Genomic DNA, 20,767 nt, shown 5'->3' on the forward strand with positions numbered 1-20,767 from the left:
AGCAGACATCCACCCATGTCGGACTTCAAATCCCATTTTGCTTCCTGCACATCATCTGTGGTTGCAACCTTCCCTCCAAGCTGGAGCACCCCTTTTGCAGCAGAGGTTTGACATCTAGTGGACAGATGGCTCCTGAGAAGCTGTCACTGCACAGCCAGGGGACATGGGCACAAAGTCACCCTCCCAGCAGAGGACCACCACAGAGCAGGGGCTCACCCATGGGAACACAGGTGACAACCAAGGGCTTTCTCTGGCCAGAAGAAGCCAAGCAGCACCACAACTAGAAAGATCCAGCCAGGCTGGTGGGAGAGGTTATCCAGGCTCACAGTCACAGAGCATTAGAGGTTGGAAGGGACCTCTAGAGACCATCAGGTCCAAACCCCCTGCCAACCAGTATCACCCAGGGTAGTCCATACAGGAACACATCCAGGCAGGTTTTGAATGTGTCCAGAGAGGGAGACTCCACAACCTCCCTGGGCAGCCTGTTCCAGCTCAGCACTAGAAGAAGATAAAGAATCAAGGTGGGTGATGCTTGAAGTGCTGGGAGTAAGCTGCCACCTCCCCAGTGGCCAAGAAGCATTGCTGGGGAACTGCAGCACCCAAAGAGCTCTTTAGTGGCATCAAAGCCAAAGGATTTGGGCCAGTGGTAGCTCAGGAGACTCTCCAATTAGCAGCACTTCCAAGGGCTGGTAAGAGCTGCTGAGTCTGCCCTGCGAGCTGCAGCATGAACTGGACCATTGGCTTCTGAACTCAACCAAAGCACTGACATCCACCAGAAGGTAAGCCAGACCCTGCCCCACAGCTAGGTGACTTCATCACCTGATTTATTCAGCAGTGCTCAGACACAGCATTGCCCCCCCCCCGAACACAACGTCTTGAAACACAAGGAACCTTCTACCACGTGGACAGAGGACATAAACCCAAGCATTAAGGACTAGCCCAGATACCCAGACACACGAAGAGCCTTCTTCAGGCCTGAATAAATGTGATTCATTCCAGAAGAGGCTGAGATCTGCACATCTCCCTGGAGATTCAGCATGCCCAATCCCCACCAGAACTGATGGGCTGGAGAGGACAAGAACTTCCACAGTGAAGGCAAATTTTTTTGCTCAAACTTTCTTTCCCATTTACAGACTGAAGCAGCTTAGGTTGGAAGCTCAGACAGGCTCTGAATGAAAAAGTGAAGCTTTTGGAAGGCTGGCTCCTGGCTCTCCAGCCTGCCAGAAAGGGCAGCACGTCTCAGAGACAGCAACATCAGAGGATGCAACAGCAATGCAGAGCCCAAGAGGTCTCGTTCCTCTTGGCAGCCCTACCCAACACAAGAGGACTCTCTGCCTTTTTAAGGATGCTGGTCCAGGCACCAGAAGGCAGAGAGAATCCAGTGGCTGTCTGGTCCCCTCACTACAGCAGGCAGAGGAAGGGGTTGTTTGGTAATGGACTGCACCAAGAGCCATCTGAAGTTGCAGGAAAGCTGGACAGCATCCAGCAGGAGACTGGATCAGGACAGAGTGCCAGAGCCAAATGCCTTCCCTGACACACTGACAGCTCTGGGGGAGGACAGCCTCCCCTTCTCCTGGGCTCCTGAGCAGGAGCCCAGAGTGACCCCAACTCCAGCTAGCACCCATGGAATCATAGAATCAGTCAGGGTTGGAAGGGACCACAAGGATCAGCCAGTTCCAACCCCCTGCCATGGCCAGGGACACCTCACACTACAGCAGGCTGGCCAGAGCCTCATCCAGCCTGGCTGCAAACACCTCCAGGGATGGGGCCTCAACCACCTCCCTGGACAACCCATTCCAGGCTCTCACCACTCTCATGGGGAAGAACTTCTTCCTCACATCCAGTCTGAATCTCCCCACTTCCAGCTTTATTCCATTCCCCCCAGTCCTGTCACTCCCTGATAGCCTAAAAAGTCCCTCCCCAGCTTTCTTGTAGCCCCCTTCAGATACTGGAAGGCCACAAGAAGGTCACCTCAGAGCCTTCTTTTCTCCAGACTGAACAGCCCCAACTCTTTCAGTCTGTCCTCATAGGAGAGGTGCTCCAGCCCTCTGCTCATCCTGGTGTCCCATCATGCAAATCAGGAGCCAGTGCTCTGGAATGAGACCTCCACCAGATCCACAGCAGGGAAAAATTCCAATCTTGCTTCTCAGGACTTGTTCCCCAACTGCCTGCTCCCAGACATCCTGCTCAGCTCTGCTGATCCCTTATCCTGCTTTGCATCAGGTGCTCCTCTGCATTGTGACATTGCCTTGCCTGCCAAGGACAGGCACAGGGAGGGCTCAGCAGTAAGGAACTTCCAAAGGGCTCTTGGAAGGAGCTTGGAGGAGGAGAAGCCAATGCTGCAGGCCAGGCAAGGGAAAATGCACAACTCTGCATGCAGAAGAGACTTGGTTAAGTCTACAGACATCATAAGATAATCTTCTCTGGAGACTTTCAAGACCCATCTGGGTGCATTCCTGTGCTAGATTCTATGGTCCTGGCTCTGTCAGGGGGGTTGGACTCAACCTTTGTAGGCCCCTTCCCAACCCCTAACATCCTGTGATCCTGTGATCTAAGGTGGGACTGTGTTGTCTGGAGAAAACTCAGAGGATCCAGCACCCAGCTTGCAGAGCCCCCTGTGTTTTGATAACAGCCTGCTAAAGGCCCACCTCCCATAGACACAAATCACATTTTGGGTAGGTATGGGCTGGAAATGTTATTTTGAAATACCTCAGTTGCCTTGAAGCCAATTCATGCTCTGCAACTGCCAAGGGAAACAAAACACCCACCCCCCCCCCAAAAAAAAAAAAAAAAAAAAAACAACCCCAAACCAAACCCACACAGCACCAAACTAAAACACACAGAAGAAAAAGGGAGCCCAGGAAATTTCAGCTTGCTATCTGGAGTTATTTATAATAAACTTTGACTGAACTGAGCAGGAGGGGCCAAAAGAGCAGAGGAAGCAGCAGTGAAGGGTGGTAAAGCTCACACTGCAATCCATCAGCCCTGCTGCAGAGCCTGTGCTCAAACAAGGCAATGGCTCTGGCTTCCATCAGGCAAAGCCAGGAAGTGCAGGGTTAAGGCCAGCCTGAACTTGGTCCTTACGTGACCCTGGGATCCAGCAGATCACTGTCTGGAGGAGATGACTTGTGCTTTGTTTGCCCTTGGCTCTGCCCCAGCAGAGGTTGCAGGAGGACTTGGGGATCCCCTTCACAGCCTTCCCCTCTTCCAAGGCAGTGCTGAAGGTTTGTTTTGGTTAGGGCAGAGTTAATTCTCCTCATAGTAGCTCCTATGGGGCTGTGTTTGGGATTTGTGCTGGAGACACTGTTGATAATACCAGGATGTTTTAGTTACTGCTGAGCAGAGCTTACAAAGAGGCAAAGCCTTTTCTGCTCCTCACCCAGCACCACCAGGGAGTAGGGTAGGGGTGCACAAGGGGATGGGAAGAGATACAGCTGACCCCAACTGACCAAAGAGAGATTCCAGACCATGTGATGTCAGCAGGAGGAAGGAGGAGACAGGAAGGGACATTCAGAGGGCTGGGGTTGTCTCCCCAGCTCCCCAGTGCATGTGATGGAGCTCTGCTTTCCTGGAGGAGGCTGAACACCTGCCTGCCAATGGAAGAGGGAAAGGAATTGTGCCCAGCAAGTCAGGAAGGGGATTCTGTCCCTCTGCTCTGCTGAGACCTCCCCTGCAGTGCTGGGGCTGCTCTGGACTCCTCAGCACAGCAGAGACATGGACCTGGTAGAGCAGGGCCAGAGGAGGCCACAGCAATGCTGGGAGGACTGGAAGCCTTCTGCTGTGAGGACAGGCTGAGAGTTGGGGTTGTGTAGGCTGAAGAAAAAAAGGTTCCAGGAAGACCTCCTGGTGGCCTTCCAGCACTTCAAGGGCTGATCAGAAAGCTGGGGACAGACTTTTGAGCATGGTCTGTTGGGACAGTACAAGGGGGGGATGCTGTGAAACTGAAACAGGGAGATTCAGACTAGAGAGAAGAAAGAAATTTTTCACACTGAGGGTGGTGAGACCCTGCCCCAGATTGCCCAGAGGTTGTTTAGGGCTCTAAGCAACCTGCTCCAGTTGCTGACATCCCTGTTCAGTGCAGGGGGGTTGGACTAAATGACCTTTAAAGCCCCTTGCCACCCAAGCCAGGCTGGGATTCTGTGGTAATTCCCTGTTTTGCTTTGCTTTGTGGGGCTTCTGCTTTACCCATTTAAGTGTCCTTGTCTCAGCCCAGAAGCTTTCTCACTCTGACCTTTCCAGTTCTCTCCTCAATTCCATGGTAGGGACTGGGCTCTGCAGGGCTGAGTGGCTGGCTGGGGTTAAAGTACAACAGGTCAGACCACACCTGCTGAGCAACCAGCTCCATCCCACCCAACCACATCTCCATCTCCTCACTGCTTCAGCCCAGTATTAGGGCTGACATTAAACTACAGAGCTGACTCAGAGCTGCCCAAGGATATTTCATCCTACCAAATTCCTCTCCAACCTATGTAAAGATCACAGGCTGCCAAGAAATGATGCCTCACATGTAGCTCCCCTTTCTTGTGAGGAGCTGGTGGCTTAAATCCATCCCTCAACTAATGCTGCTGCTGACATTGACCCATCCTGAGGAGCAGAGCTGTGCTTTCAGACACAGCATTTAAAGCTAAACTGACAGCTTATCAAGACAAAGCAATACAGAGGAGGTAGGGGATTGATTTGGCCTAACTGATCTCTCTTGTCTTGCTTAAGGGCAGACTCCACAGCCCTCACCAAAGTGAACAGTCCCACTGGGTCACTGCAGGACCATGGGAATGCACAAGCACAAGAGGAACCAAGCAGCTTCTCAAGGTGGACACTCACAGAACCAAGAAGGACTGCAAAAACCAGTCCCAGATCAGCAGCACCTGTAAACACTGCCAGATAAGCTCACAGCAAGGTCACCCAGAATGTCACACAGAATGGAAGGGCTGGAATGGACCTCAAACACCACCCAAAGCTTCACTCTGTTTACCTGAAGTTATTCTCTTCCCCTCATACTGTGCCTCCTCAAGCCAACAGAGGTTCTTCTGGAGGGCACTGACCACACAATGCCTGCCTTGTTTTAATTAGTCCTGCTCTCTGCTACCCACTTCCTAGTGGCAGTTCTGCTCTGCTTACATGGATTTGAGCTGCTCTAAAGATGCTTCACAGGTGCCCATACCTGTGAAGCATCTTCCCCTGACCTCCACCAGTCATTGTCTTCATGACCCTTCCTAAACCAGCTCAGTGCTCCTTGGCTTTCTGCAAGAAGCCAGCCCACTCTCTTTGAAGCCAACACTTTAATGCTAAAGGTAATGAGACACTGGCCAAAGCTGACCAGAGAGGTGGTGGAAGCCTCATCCCTAGAACCATTCCAGGTCAGGTTGGATGGGGCTCTGACCAGCCTGTCTGGTTGGAAATGTCCCTGCTGAGTGAAGAGGGGTTGGGTGAGATGCTCTGGGCTCAGTCCAAGTGCTGACCTGATGCAAACCCTAATAATGCAGATGGGCTCCACAATGGATTGTCCATGAACAGGAGAAGCATCTCTGCAAGGCTCTGTGCTGTGAGAAACAGGTTCCTAACTTTGTTGAATGGTTTCAGTCAGAAGCAACATTAAAGCTCATGCAGTTCCAACATCCCTGCCATGGGCAGGGACACCTCCCACCAGCCCAGGTTGTTCAAGGCCTCATCCAGCCTGGCCCTTGAACACCTCCAGGGAGGGAGCATCCACAATCTCCTTGGGCAACCTCTTCCAGTTTCTCACCACCCCCACTGGAAAGAATTTCCTACTGATACCCAGTTTCAATCTCCCCTTTAGAATCATAGAATCAGTCAGGGTTGGAAGGGACCACAAAGATTAGCCAGTCCCAACCCCCTGCCATGGGCAGGGACACCTCACACTACAGCAGGCTGGCTACAGCCTCATCCAGCCTGGCTGCAAACACCTCCAGGGATGGGACCTCAACCACCTCCCTGGACAACCCATTCCAGGCTCTCACCGCTCTCATGGGGAAGAACTTCTTCCTCACCTCCAGTCTGAATCTCCCCACTTCTAGCTTCATTCCATTCCCCCTAGTCCTATTACTACCTGATATCCTTTCCAGCTCAAAACCACTGCTCCCTTGTCCTCTCACTACAAGCCCTTGTAAAAAGTCCCTTCCCAGTTTTGTAGGCCCCCTTCGTGTCCTGGAAGGAAGGGGGCTGCCAGAAGAATATTAGATACTGAGGTAAATCCTCTTCCTGCTTGCAGCACATGGATGGAGTAGAGAGGTCAGGAGCAGTCACACAGCTTGACTTCACCCTCTGAAGGAGCTGTGTTAAATAGCTGCCTAGAAAAACGAAAGATTCAGGAGCAATAAGGTGACATTTGCTTTTTTTTCTTTCCCATCCCTTCCTCAAGAGTTGCTCTGTACAGTTCAATCCTCCAGGCTACGAAATTCAATAAGCTGTAATGCTCTGATCACTACAAGCTGCCTGGTTTCCACCTTGCCAAAGCAGCTCAGATTTAACAACAAAATTACAGTGTGCATTGTACCATTACAGGCTCCACACAAACACCCTTACAAAGGGACCTGGAAATAAGAGGCTGGGGCTAGTCAAAGTGGCGAGAGCTGAGCCCTGCTCCTGAACCCCTCAGACTTGCTGCCACTCCACAATGTGGCTAGAGTATGGTTCCAGTTTCTTTTCCAGACCCAAACTGATCCCTTCCTCCATGGGTGGAAATACAAAGACAATGCCAACAAAGCTCAGGGATTCATTGTTTCACCCCAACACTTACACCCAGTCCCTCCCAGTCTGACAGTGCCCTTCTAGACAAACCCCAAGGAAGGGACAAACTTGCTTGCCACCACCCTCCCCAGCAAGGGTCTTTGCAAACAGAGAGAGGCCCATTCTGCTAGAAACAGCAGCAGGAGCACACACAAACACACACAAATCCCACATGAATTAAATCTGCTCACACAAACGTTGCACTTCTGTCTTACTCTGCTCTCCCATCAGCTCTGCCCCAAACCTCAGCCTAAAGAAATTCTTTTTGGGGTCCCAAACCCCACGGTTGGCTTTGGCTTCTGTTGAGCTCTTTGTGCTCTCCACTCTGCCATCCCCAGAGGTGTTAGGCAATAGGTTCTCTCTACAACCACATCAAGCAGCAGTCTGGGCTGCAGCTCCTCTGAGGCAGGACCAGATCCCTCCCCAGACACCTGTGTACCCAGCACAGATCTCAGAGGGGTTAGGTGAACAACAGGAACATCAAAACAAACATGCAGGGAAGGAGTGGTGTGGATGGAATCATTTGGGCACACCAAGCTTCACGAGGGGAACACACCAGGGGATCACAGAATTGTCAGGGTTGGAAGGGACCTCAAAGATCATCCAGTTCCAACCCTCCTGCCATGGGCAGGGACACTTTCCACTAGATCAGGTTGCCCAAAGCCATATCTAGCCTGGGGCAATTGTCCCTCCAAAACATCTCTCTTTCACATTCACCCAACGTCCCAGTCCCTGTGATTCTCCAGCCTTAGAGTCACAGAATGGTGAGGGTTGGAAGGTACCTCTGGAAATCATCCAGTCCAACCCTCTTGCTAACATAAATTCACCTAAATCAGGTTTCACAGGAACATGTCCAGGAGGGTTTTGAAAGTCTTCAGAGCAGGAAACTCCACAAGCTCTCTGGGCAGCCTGCTCCAGGGCTCTGTCACCCTGAAAAGAAAGAATTTTCTCCTTCATTTCAAGTGAAACCTCCTGTGTTTTAGTTTGTACCTGTGGCCCCTTGTCCTATCACTGGCCAGACATCCTAAACACCAGGTGTCACACAGAATGCCAGGTTGGAAAGGATCTCAGGGATTATCTGGTGTCCTAAACACCTCATCCCATAACTCATAGTATAACTTCTGCATCAAGATCTAACCAGAAGATTAGATGTTGAGGTAAAAATCCTCCTCCTGCTTTTGCAGGATGGAGGAGAGGAGGCAGGAGCAGTCCCACAGCTTGAATGCAGCCACTTGAAGGGAAGGAGGGTCACAAACAGATGGGGACACAGACACACAAAGTCATCTTGTTGCTCTGGATGGTGTTTGAAGGCAGTGCTCCTGAGCAGGGCTGCAGGATGCTGGTAGCACTGAGAGAGCATTGTCAGAGCACACAATTTCCATCTGTCAGTTGAAACAGGCAAAATTAGATCTCGAAGCTGTGCATTTAATCCATTGCCAAACTAGTCTTGCCTGCTACACTGCTCAGCACAGATTTTTATTAAGGGAAAAGAAAGAGGAAAATTGTCTTTTACAGCTGCATCTTGTCAAAGCTCTGCTCCTCCACCCCCAGCCCAGCCCAGCCAGCCCTGGACTGACCGCTCTGATATTTCCCTGTGGCAGGAGGCTGGGGAGAGCCCTGGAAGTCCTGTGCAGAGCTCATCAGCCTTTAATTCACTTCCAATTTCTATGTATGCAGGCTGATGACTCCTAATTGCTGGTTCAGAATTGCAGTGCATACCCTGATGATTTTAAGTTGGTCTGAGTTATCTTGGAATTAACTATTAAGGGGAGGATCACGGAACAACCTTCCTCCTATCCCAGGCAGCTCAGCATTCACTTAAAAAGTGTCTCTCAAAACCACAAGGCTGGATTAAGGGATTGAACACAAACACCAGATGCTACCTTAAGAATTAAGGGCAAAATCTGAGCTCAAGTTCCCTTCAAACATCTGTGTAAATAAAGGTAGCATATTTCTGGCCTGAGTTGCCATCGTTGGTAAAAAGGTTGTAGCTGTACAGGTTAGAAGCCCAAGCAGGCTGAAATCCCAGGGGGAATGGGTGGTAAAGGAAAATACACCTGTGTGTCTCCAGGTGTGGGGTCCAGGGAGCCAAAGTCCCTAGGACTCTCCCTGATTTACAGCAGCCTAAGGAAATGGTTGAGCACAAGCTACGTGCATCACCTGGTGGAAAACTAATCAGAGCTTTGTAAGGAGGCAGCTCAATGCTGCTTGTCTGCAGAAGCAATTTAAAAACAAAACCAAACCAACAACATGTGAGGGGAGGGGGGGGGGGGAAGGAAAAAAAAAAAAAAAGATACCAACAAAACCAAAAGCAAACAACCCCATGATTCAGAGTTCATTCACTGGGAGCTAATGTGATCCTGCTTGCTCTAATGGAGTTACTCCAAACATGTCATTTAGACAGAGCATTGCAGATCAAGCTCAGGCTTTCCTTCCAAGTGAGCCCCTCTGGATACTGCTGACTGGTCCCATGGGAGCCAGCCTGAGCCCCAAAACACCAGGTAACAAACAGCCATAAGCTTAAACTCAATGACAATCAACCTAAAACTGCTTTCATATTTCAAAAGAAACTCACTAAAATACAACAAAACCTCTCAGAGATAGCTGAAGGCTAATTCAGGAAATGTCTATATCCAGAGCCAGATTGCACTGCATAAAATTCATCCCTGGCATAGAATGATCAACTTTGGGCTCTGATCTCCTGCTCCCATTATTCAGCTCATGTGAGATGTTGTTTTATGTTGTTTCTGAGGGATTTGTCATCTAAACATGCTGGGGAGGGGGAATAAAATAAAATACATATGGACTCGATACATAAAACCAAACTTGTAAACAAACTGCAAATTGAAACTGCATTGATTTGGTTCCTACCAAAGGAGAGAAAACTGCAGGGAGCTGGGGAAAAAAAACAAAACAAAACAAAACAAAACCAAAACTAACACACTTGGCAAAGTGGAAGCTGAGATGCATCTTCTTGAAAAGCAGCAAAATGGATTGCTCTGAAGGGTTATGAATCAGAGGCTGAAAATCACAAGGAGATGGTAGATATTTCACAGAAGTGATGAGGAGTCTTTAGAAAAAGTGATGCATTAAGTTCATGGTTCCTTGGTGGAGGGGAACAACCAGTATAGAACTATTAAAAAAAAAAATGAAAAACAAGCAACAGTAGAAGCAGCAATGCACCCAGAACACATCCTAAAATCATTCTGATTGCTGTCTTCAGTGACATTGTGTTTGGCAGATTTGGAGACATGGATGCAGAAGGAGTTAACTTTTAAATCCATTTCCTAGCATCAAGACCTTTAAGGTCATCAAGTCCAACCATCAACCCAACACCTCCATGACCATGAGAACATGTCCTGAAGTGTCACATCTCCTCTGTTTGTTTTTTTTTTTTTGAACACCAAAGTTTCATAGCAATAAAAGCACTAAGTAGATAAAAGGGGGAAGAAGAATGAGGCAGGCAGCACTTCTCTAAGTGCATTTGTGACTCAAGCTTGCTCAGAGATACCTGCAGCAGTCCTGACCTGGGACAATACTGAGATCAAACCCTGAAACTCTGATAAGCTGCACTCTCAGAGCTGAATTAGGCACCAGAGTCTCCAACTACAGGCAGGGTACATGGCTGTGGGACCAGGGGAAAGATGAGGACAGGGAGGTGAGGAGGAATTAAAGATGATTCCATTTACTGTCTATTATATTGTATTAAAGTCAGAGATCTCATTTTATTTTCATTACCTATAATTCTGATTTACTTTATGCACTTTGCTCAAACAGACTTTGAGTTCTGTTTCATTATGAGTCAACATCATTGCATAGAATTGTTTTGCTTGGAAAGGACCTTTTAAGATCATTTCACTAAACAATTTCACATTTTCCTTCTTGGGCACCAGCATCACTTCCCCATAATTTCTCTACACTCACACTTCTAAACACAGACAGATATTAGCCTAAAGAACCCCATCATGGTGAGTGTTGGAAGGGACTTCTGGAGCTCATCCACTCCAGCCCCCCTGCTAAAGCAGGGCACCCACAGCAGCTTGCCCAGAAGCACAATGGCCAGGCGGGTTTGGAAGCTCTCCAGAAAAGGAGACTCCACAGCCTCTCTGGGCAGCCTGCTCCAGGCCTCCAGCACCCTCACAACAAAGAAATTTCTCCTCCTGCTCAGGTGGAACTGGGTTCCAGTTTGTGCTCATTGCCCCTTGTCCTGTCCCTGGGAACCACTGAAAGCAATCTGGCCCCAACCCCTTGCCCTCAACCCTTTATATCTCGCTGAGCATTGCTCAGATCCCCTCTGGGGCTGCTCTTCTTCAGGGCTCTCACAGCCTTTGCTCCTCACAGAGATGCTCCAGGCCCCTCAGCATCTCTGTAGCCTCCCCTGGACTCTCCTCAGTATTTCCCTGAACGTGCCACCAGCCCTTGCTACAAAAAGCTACAGCAAAACCTCCTCAGCTTTGTCAGTATTTTTGTAATTAGCTTTCTAATCTTTTCTGTTGTTGTTGCTGTTTTTGTTGCAAAAGTTATTTTGCAAACAGGAGCCAAGCAGCAGCTCATGCCTGCTGGAGTCTGCAGAGAGCTTACCACCTTGCACTGAGCCACCAGCCACCCCCTGCCCACACTGCCACTCACACTGACATTTTGCCTAAATATCACAGCCTCCAGCAGCTTTCCCTCAGGGCAGGGATTTCCCACACTCCTGCCTTTTCTTAAAGCACAGAGGAGGGGGGAAAAAGACATTTCCTAGAATGGCTTTGGTTGGAAGGGACCTCAGGGATCATTTACTCCAATCTCCCCACCATGGGCAGGGATGCCTCTCCACTAGGCTCAGCTGCTCAAGGCCTCATCCAGCATGGCCTTGAACACCCTCAGGGAGGAGGAATCCACAATGTCCCTGGACAGCCTATTCCAGCACCATCACCCTCGTACTGAAGTACTCCTTCCTAAGATCCAGTCTAAACCTACACTCCCTCAGCTTAAAACCATCTCCCACTGTTCTATCTCTAGACAGCCTCATGAAAAGTCCCTCTGCAGCCTTCCTGTAGGATCCCTTCAGGCAGCTCTAAGATCTCCCTGGAGCTTTCTCTTCTCCAGACTGAACAACCCCAAGTCCTTCAGCCTGGCCTCACAGCAGAGGTGCTCCAGCCCTTGGATCATCTTTGTGGCCCTCCTCTGGACTCAGTCCCCCAGCTCTGTGTCCTTCTTCTGCTGGGGACGCCAGAACTGGACACAGTATTGCAGGTGGGGTCTCCCAAGAACAGAGTAAAGAGGAAGAATCACACAGAGGTACCACCTGCAAGCAGCACTTAAGGAATTGAGGGTACAGTGTAGAGGCCAAGAGGTGATGGAGTTGGGGTGCAGGAACCTTGACAAGCCAACAAAGAGAGCTACTATTGTGATTAAAGACAAATCTCAGGATGAAACTGGAAGGCATTTCATAGAGAGACAACCTGTGAGCAGTAAGGAACCCAGGGTGTGATGCAGAGATCAGGGATGCTGAGGTTTGGTGGTGCCAGAGATGCAGGGACCACAGCAAGCCAATATAGGGAGCTGCTGTAGGGGGTCAAAGACAAAGCCCAAGATTAAACTAAAAAGCATTTCACAGAGATACGACCTATGAGCAGCAACGAAGAATTCAGGGTGAAACTTAAGCTCAGAGCCGACAGGATTTGGATGACAGCAACCACACCAAGCCAGCAGAGGTGGCTGCTGCTGCCATCAACGAGGGAACTCAGGACTAAAGCATCAATTAGATGCACTGAGTCAACCCAACAGTGAAATCACAGCAGCTAAACCACATGTGGACAACATATTTTCAGACAAGATACATTTTTCTTCCTCATTTTCCTAACCTCTTGTCATCATTCAGCAGCTGTGCCTGGCACCAGGCTTGGTGGGTGTTGTGGATGTTCCCAGGATGAGACCAGAAATGCATTTATTCACTAATGGGGTTGGTTTATTTTTTTTTTTCTTTTCCACAGCACACTAAATATTTTTGCTGCAATATTTATATTTGGAGATGACAAATGATGATTTGGTCAAAGCCTCCTGTTGCACTTGTTGGGATACAGCCTGAATAAGAAGAGATTAAAAGCAAAGGCTTTCTGATAAAGCTTCTCCAAATCTGATATGTGCTTATTACAGAGCAATCAAATAACGTTGGTTAAACTGATGGGAGCCCAAATCTGCTCACTTCTGCCCACAACACAAATGGCTATGGCTCCTCAGCTGCAGGAGCCAGAGGACAGCATCAGCTGTGCACTAAGAAATGAAGAGAACTGCAGGCTTGATGTCAGAGAACATTTTGTAACACCACAAAGCAAACATCTTCACGATGAGGATGGTGAGACACAGGTTGCCCAGGGAAGTTATGGGTGGCCTCTCTCTGGAAATGTTCAAGGCCAGGTTGGGCAGGTCCTTGAGCAACCTAGTCCAGTAGAAGATGTCCCTGCCCATGGCCCGGGGTTGGAACTAGATGATCTTTAAGGCCCCTTCCAACCCAAACTGTTCTATGATTCTATGTCCCTGCTCACTGCAAGGGGGTTGAACAAGATGACCTTCAAGAGTCCCTTCCCATTTTAGGCATTCTATAACTCTATGATCTTAGCCCAGTATGAAAAACAGGGAGCTGGAGTGAAGGCCATAGCCTTGGAAACAGAGCAGATACTCCAGTGTGCATTAAATGGCTTTTTTTAAACCATTCAGTTCTACAGCCAGACTCAGGAATGCTTGGAAATGAGAGACAGGATGTTATTGTGGATGCTGGGCCTGCCCTGAAGTGTTTGTGAGGGCAGCTAGCAAGTGCTGCAGAAAGTACTTCAGAAGCAAAACAAAAAAAAGGGGGAAAAAAAGTAAAAGATTAAAAAAATAATAATAATAAACCCAAAACCCCAGATTTGATGCAAGCAGCAACTCGACCCAAGCAGGAGAGCAGAGCCAAGCCCCACAGAAATCAGTTGGCACCGATGAGCTCTGTAGCCACTTGAGAAAACAAATCTGACTGAGAAAATAAATTCTCTTTTTCCCCCTGACTAAGGCAGGCAGAATTCAACCTATCATGAATCATGGCATGTTTTTATGAATCACTAAATAACCAGCAAAGTTGCTCCAGCCTTCTCAAAGCCATGCTGCAAAGCAGGCTGATGGGAAGCAGCTCTGATCGTCTTCATGCGTTACGCCCTGGGTTGCAGCCTCCTGTCTCCAGGCAGTTGTATGCTAAAACCCCTCACAGCCATGCAATGTGCTGGTGACAGACATAGGTTCCTCCCAACTGCTCCATCTGAGGCATGTGGCTTGTGCCAGCTGCCAGTTCTCACCCCAGCCCATGGCTGTGTCACACATCCATGGACCAACAAGGGACAGGAGCTTCTTTTGAACTCTCCCCGAGGTGCAAGGACACCCAGGGATGGACAAAAAGTGACTCAATGCTTCCAACCAGCAAATAACAATAGAATCACAGAATTGCTTCAGTTGGAAAAGTCCTCTAAGATCAAACCCAACCATTAACACAACAACACCATGGCCACTAAGCCATGTCTCAAAATACCATGTGTACACATTTTCTTAACAGCTCCAGGGATGGAGACTCCACCACCTCCCTGGGCAGCCTGTTCCAACCTCTGACCACTCTTGCAGGAAAGGAATTTTTCCTAATATCCAACCTAAACCTCCCCTAGCACAACTTAAAGCCATTTCCTCTCATTCTATCACCTGATACTAGGGACAAGAGACCAACTCCCACCTCGTTCCAACCTCATTTCAGGGAGTTGCAGAGAGCCAAGAGGTCTCCCCTCAACCTCCTTTTCTCCAGGCTGAACAACCCCAGGTCCCTCAGCTGCTCCTCACCCTTCACCAGCTTCCTGGCCCTCTTCTGGACAGGCTCCCATAAATTGAAGACAAGACCCAGCTGACACAGGCACAGCTCCATGCTTCTGTCGAGCTGTTAACTACCTGCAGCACTTGGGGAGAGCCAGGAAAGGACCTTGCAGGATGGCAAAGCCACAAATCCTACTCTCTACCACCCAACGTGCACACCAAGTACACAACGTCCCACCCACAGACCTCTATAAATAAACCCATGTAGGAGATCCAGGACTGAAGAAATAAGTAAGTTTGCTTCCAAATATATAGCTTTTTTTTTTTTTTTTTAAAAAAAGGGAAAAAAGGCAAATTAAAAATAAATCAGTAAAAACAGAGGGAAAAAACAATTTGACTTGAGATTGAAAATTCCGTTTCAAACATTGTCCACATCACAAGAACTAGGTGCAGGTTCTTTGCTCTAAACCATCTGTACAAGTGACTTTCTGGTCAGTGTTGGGTTTGGATGCAAGCCTGGATCTCAGAGACTCCTGTGCTGGAGTCAGAACTATAGACCTGTTGAGGTTGGAAAGAGACCTCTGAGATCATCAAGTCCAGCTGCTCACCCAGAGCTCACAATCCATCCCCCTAGAGGTCACAATCCACCTGCCTAGAGCTCACAATCCATCACTGCTGCTAAGCCACCACCACTGAGCCACATCCCTCAGCACCACATCCAGGCATCTTTTAAACCCCTCCAGGGATGGTGACTCCACCACCTCCCCAGGCAGCCTGTGCCAGTGCCTGAGAACCCTTTCTGTGAAGACATTCCTCCTAATATCCAACCTGAACCTCCCCTGGCACAACTCGAGGCCATTTCCTCTTGTCCACCAATTCCTTCAGAAAGCTAAGGAATGATCCTACACAGGAAAAAGTCAACAAAAGCCAACCATGAAAATCACACCCAGAGCCTGTCCAAACACTTTCTGCTCCTTTGACTAAACTTTAGTGGACACAACTCTTTGATCACTGCTCCTACGCCGGAAAATCCAACTCCTTGTAGGTTTTGTTGCTTTCTGCTGCTCGAGAATGCAGGAATTTGTTGGGTTTTTAGTTATACAAATTGGTGTATGGGATTTGTTGTTTTAATTTTTTTTTTCTGGTTGTTCTTCACATTCCCAAAGGCAGCCCAGCTATTAAAAACACAAACGTGTATCTCCTCCATCTGCCCACTCCCTCCTCTCCCCTGCGATGCGCAGCCCTTGGGGTGGCTGCGTGCCTCCAGCTAGGCAGACTCCCGGCCCCGTAAGCTGATCCCCAGCCCACCTGTCCCCCCGAGAACCAGGCACCAGCTTTTTTTAGCTATTTCTAAGCCTGGCAGTAACACACATACACACCCCCTCCCTTGCTTATCTGCAGAGGCAAACCATGCTTTTGGCCCACCCGTGGAAGATTTCCACCTGCTCCAGGCCACAGGTCTGGGCTGTCTCTGCTGCCAACAAATATTGGGAGCGGCTGGGTGGCTTTCATGGTTCAAGTGATCTGGGGTGACAAGATCACCACGTGAGATGCACTCAGTGGAACTCCTCAAACTGAGGGGGGATTTGGTGGTTTGGATGGGCCCAGCTCCATGGTGCAATCCCTGTGGCATGGTGGGATGCAGCTCCCTGGCTCTGCCAGGAGCATCCTGTGGGATAATACCCCAGAACCAAGAGGGAAGGTTTAGGTTGGATATGAGGGAAAATTGCTCTCCTGTAAGAGTGGTCAGGCACTGGCACAGGCTGCTCAGGGAGGTGATGAAGTCATCATCCCCAGAGGTGCTCAAAAAGCATGTGGCCATGGCACTTTGGGACACATTTAATGGCCATGGTGGTGCTGTGTTGGTGGTTGGGCTCGAGGATCTTAGTGGTCTTCTCCAACCTTAATGAGTCTATGATTTGCCAGGAACCAGACCCCACAGAGTGTGACCAACTGACTTTCTGAGGCATTCTGGACAGATGGATGGCTCCACTTCCAGCCCAGGGACACAGGGGTGAAGCCTTTCTGCTTGGTAGCAGGGGAAGGTGTGCCCAAGTTCTGGAGACAAAGCACCACAGAGGAAACCCACGGAAATGTGTTTCCACACCAGGAACCCCTCACTGAGCACTGGGATCAGAGGGACACAGGCATGGAGGGGGGCATGGAGTGAGACTTTCTTCTCCACTCCCCTCACAACTAGACCCCAAAGAGAGCAAAGGACAACCTCCCCAGGAAGAAAAAAGCACCAAAGGCAGCAGGAGAATCTCAGTCTTATCACACTGATCCACCCACACTCCTCCTTGAGCTGTCCTCCCACCTAGTGTCCCAGCCCTGCAGCAGTGGCACTCAGCCCCGAGCTGCCCAAGGTCTGACACGCACCCAGCACAGCACCAGCTGCTGAGCAAGATACACAGCTCCTCACTTCAAGGCTGCTGAACACAGACATCACAACCACCAGCAACACAAGCACCCTCACCGAGAAACTTACCAGTCAACACCGAGGGATTTGTGCCAACTGCAGCGCGCCGAGAAGGGGGAAAATATCCCAGCAAGGAGCTCATCCCTACTGCTGAGCTGCATCACAAGCTTTGTTCTGCTACAACCAAAACACAGCAGCTCTGACAGCAATAATGCTGCAGCACAGAGCTTGTGGAGTTTTATTACATTTCTGCTTCACTGGTGAGCAACTGTCACAAGTTCCAGCCAGCACCGGGCCAGACCGGTAAGTTTTGCACAGGAACTCGTCCCTCTGTGAGTTCCAAGAGGGGATGTGGGAAAGCAGAAGAAAAGCACAGCCCCACCCTACATGAGCAACACCTGAACCCAATTCTACATAAACCTTCCTCCTCCCTCTGCTTGGTTTTTCTCCAGGTGCACGTTAGCTCATCAGTGGTATCAGCTGTGGGGATGTCAAGCCTGATGAAGAGCAAGACCCCAAAACCAAAGAAGTAGGAGAAGGCTTCTCCCTCCTGCCTGCCCCCAAAGTTCTGAAACACTAAATAATCTGCTTTAAGAGACTTGTCTTGATTCACTCTCAGCTCTCCCCAGGCCCCTCCAGCACCTGGAACACCACTTTTTTTTATTATGGAACCGTCATTGACCCGTCAGATCTTCTACGGCTGTGAAAGCATCACTGAACATCAACTCCTTGTTTACTTCTTCCTTTCAGAGGATCTCATTTCCTTCCTTGCCATGACATAAAGCAGAAACATCCCTACAAAATTCAATAGTTGGTGAAAACCTGGTTCCAACCAGAGGAGACCCAAGGCCACAAAAAATTAAGGGCTTTCCCACTGAATAGTGCTCCTAATCCCAGACCAAGGCAGCATTCCAAGGAGGATTGTGCAATTCCTGACAACAACAGTCCACTTGGTGCTGTTGCTGAAGGAAAAGAGGGATCTCAGCTGCACCTGGGTGTCTTTGGTTAACTGAAGCCAGATCAATAATAACCATATTAATAAATAATGCTTTTAAATAGCAGTGGCAGGATATGGGCAGCAAACTGCAGGCAGGTATCAGGGTGAGGTAGAAGCATTAATTATCCACACAGCTGCTTCCCAAACTGCTGGAGTAAAGCTCACAGCTCACTTTTTGAGGATCATCATCAAGACAGACCAACAACTCTCCACTCACACATGAGCATGCCAGGGAAAATTCAATTTTTCTGGACATCACAACTGCTCGATTGCATTCAGAGTTAATAAACCAGCTAAAGGACATGGGGGAAGGGGGGAATGGGAGGAGATTTAGAGGCTTGACTTGTTCTCTTCCCTTCCCTACTTGCAAGCTGCCAAAAGAACAAAAGCAAAGGGGAGGTTTTTTTGGGAGGGGAGGTGAGCAAGGCATGTGCCTTCCTCAACCCAACCCCAAGCTGCTCCGTTTTTCCATGCCCAGAACACACACATGGACTCCCAGCTCTTATATAAACACCAAGAGGGTCAGCACCAGGCTGAAATTCCCCACCAGGGCTACAATAAACACGAGGTTGTCTTTAAACTTCACTCCTTCCCACCCCAAAGTGAAGTTAGGGGAGGGGATCTCCTGGGGGTACACAGCTCAGCATCCTCCATCACTTTGTGATGCCACACTGGGCACCATGTCCTGGAACCGTGTCCCTCTTACTCCCACATCAGAAGGCTGAAGGATGCTGGTGGAGCCAAAGGGACCTTGGTTTGTGTCCCCCTTGGCTGAGACCAGTGAGACAAGTACAGCAGGGAGACTATCCCCACTTGTCCCATTCCTGCAAAACCCCCTCCCCAAGGTTGGGGGTAGGGACAGCACAAAGTGGGAAGACTCTGGGGACCACGGAAGCTTCACAGCATCGCCATGAGCTGAAGGAGGCAGAGCTCCAAAGGGGCTGAACCCCAACGGGATACTCTGGCCGTGGGGAAGGCTTCGGAGACACGGTTTCGGGGTTTCCCGATCTACCGGGGGCGGGGGTCGCAGTATCCCTCGGAGAAAGGATATGGGTTACAGACCAGCCTGAGGCACCAGCTGCGCGGGCGGGTGGTTTGCTTGAGGCAGAAGAAAGCGGTGGGTGCCAGCGCCGGGTAAGGCACCTGCTCCTCCTCCTCGGAGGCCAGGTCAGGCGGTGGATCGCGGCAGGGAGAACCGGAGGGGCCGGAACCGGTGGCATTCTCCGGCGCTGGGTGCTCGGCGGGGCGGTGCGGAGCAGCGGCGATGGGCACCCGCACTTCGCCCCCGGCCGGGCGCGGCAGCGGCTCTCGGCTCTCGCCATCAGTCATGGTAGCGGCCAGTACCTACGGCTGGGGTGGGGGTGGAGGGGTCCAGGGGTGGGGGGCAAGGGCAGGGGGGCGGGGAGAGTACGGGGTCAGGGACGGCAGCCCTCCACCTCCACCCCAGCAGCGGGGCACATTCCGGCGCGGCTCCTACCTGGAGCTCCAGATGCAACAAAGCCGGGTAACGGGCTGGGATGGGGGGGGAGGTCAAGCCGCCTCCTCCTCCTCCTTCTCCCGGGTGCGGCCGCTCCCACCCCCCTGGAGAAACTAGATGTCGTCCCCCCGCTCCTCACTGAGGTGCCCCCAGCCACCCATCGGCTTTTTCCTTTTAATTTTGGGGGGATGGAATATTGATGGGGAGACCTTGAGTAAGAAAAATTTATGGGGGGGTGGATCCTACCTTAGTTTGGAGGAGCGCGGTGTCCCCAGGAACATAGCCGTGCCTTCCAGTTCACATGGGACCAGACAGCAAGTGGGGTAATGGATCTTTCCCCCCTCCCCCAAAATGCACACCACCACCACCCAGTAAATCCAGTGAGGTGGGGGGGGGGGGGGGGCTGGGGCTCGGCGTGCAGCGCCCGCGGGGATGGAGGATGGAGGAGGGTTAGGGAGGAGAAGGATGGAAGAGGAGGAGGAGAAGAAGGAAGAAGAAGAGAGGTGGCGGCGGGGGTGGGGGCCCTTCCCGAGCCGTGCCGAGCCTTTTCCCGACGGTAAATCCCAAGGAGCGAGCAGGCAGCTCCGCAAGCAGCTTTGCTAAAGCTTCGCCCGTGCTTAACAGGAAACTTCGGATTTACCGGGGGAGGAGGGAGAGGAGAGGGGAGGAGAGAAGAGGAGGAGGAGGAGGAGGAAGGGGCTGGGAACCCGGCGGGGGCGGGAGGCCGGCCGGGAGGAGCCGGGGCAACCCCGGGGGGTCGGAGTGGGAGCCGCCTGCGTGGCCCCCATCCACCCGTTAACCCACCCACCCCCAGCCACGCTGCCTTTGTTCAGGCTGAGGGAGATGCCTGGTGAAGGGCAGGTCACCCAGGAAGGCAGTGGGAAAGGGAGGGTTGCAGATCGTTCCTTCCTTCCCCGCCTCCACCGAGGCAGACGGAAAAGACTTTGCAGAGCCGGTGGAGGTGTGAGACACCCGGGATTGCACCCCACTCCCTTCGGGCTTCCGTGCACCCCCAAAAAAGAAGATGCAGCTCCTCACCCCGGGCTCCAAGTGGGGTCTAAGGGGTTAAGAGGGTCCAGCCACCCCCTCCTCAAGCCCCACTGACATCCCACGAGGGGGACTGAAGGGGTAAGAGGGTCCAGCTACCCCGTACTCAGCCCCCAGTGATGCTCCCACGGGGGGGCTAAGAGGCTGTCATAGCCTCCTTCAAACCCCACTTGCCCCTCCCCATAGTATTCATTCATTAGTTGCAATAAATTAATGGCAAGCGAGAGGTCAGAGCGTTTCAATAACGACAGATCAGCTCTTCAGCTGC

The 20,767-nt window shown here is 50.7% G+C and overlaps 1 protein-coding gene across 1 annotated transcript in view; it reads right to left on the reverse strand.

The window, feature by feature from the left end:
- The window catches only part of CACNA1H (calcium voltage-gated channel subunit alpha1 H), a 293,598-nt gene extending 274,294 nt beyond the window's left edge, over nucleotides 1-19,304 (reverse strand). The window contains exon 1 of the mRNA XM_054390949.1: nucleotides 19,027-19,304. Coding sequence (XP_054246924.1) covers nucleotides 19,027-19,304 — 278 coding nt within the window. The remainder of the gene's footprint in view (nucleotides 1-19,026) is intronic.
- Between the last annotated feature and the right edge of the window lie 1,463 nt (nucleotides 19,305-20,767).

Source organism: Indicator indicator, chromosome 22 (genome assembly GCF_027791375.1).
Source record: "Indicator indicator isolate 239-I01 chromosome 22, UM_Iind_1.1, whole genome shotgun sequence".
Lineage (NCBI taxonomy): Eukaryota > Metazoa > Chordata > Aves > Piciformes > Indicatoridae > Indicator > Indicator indicator.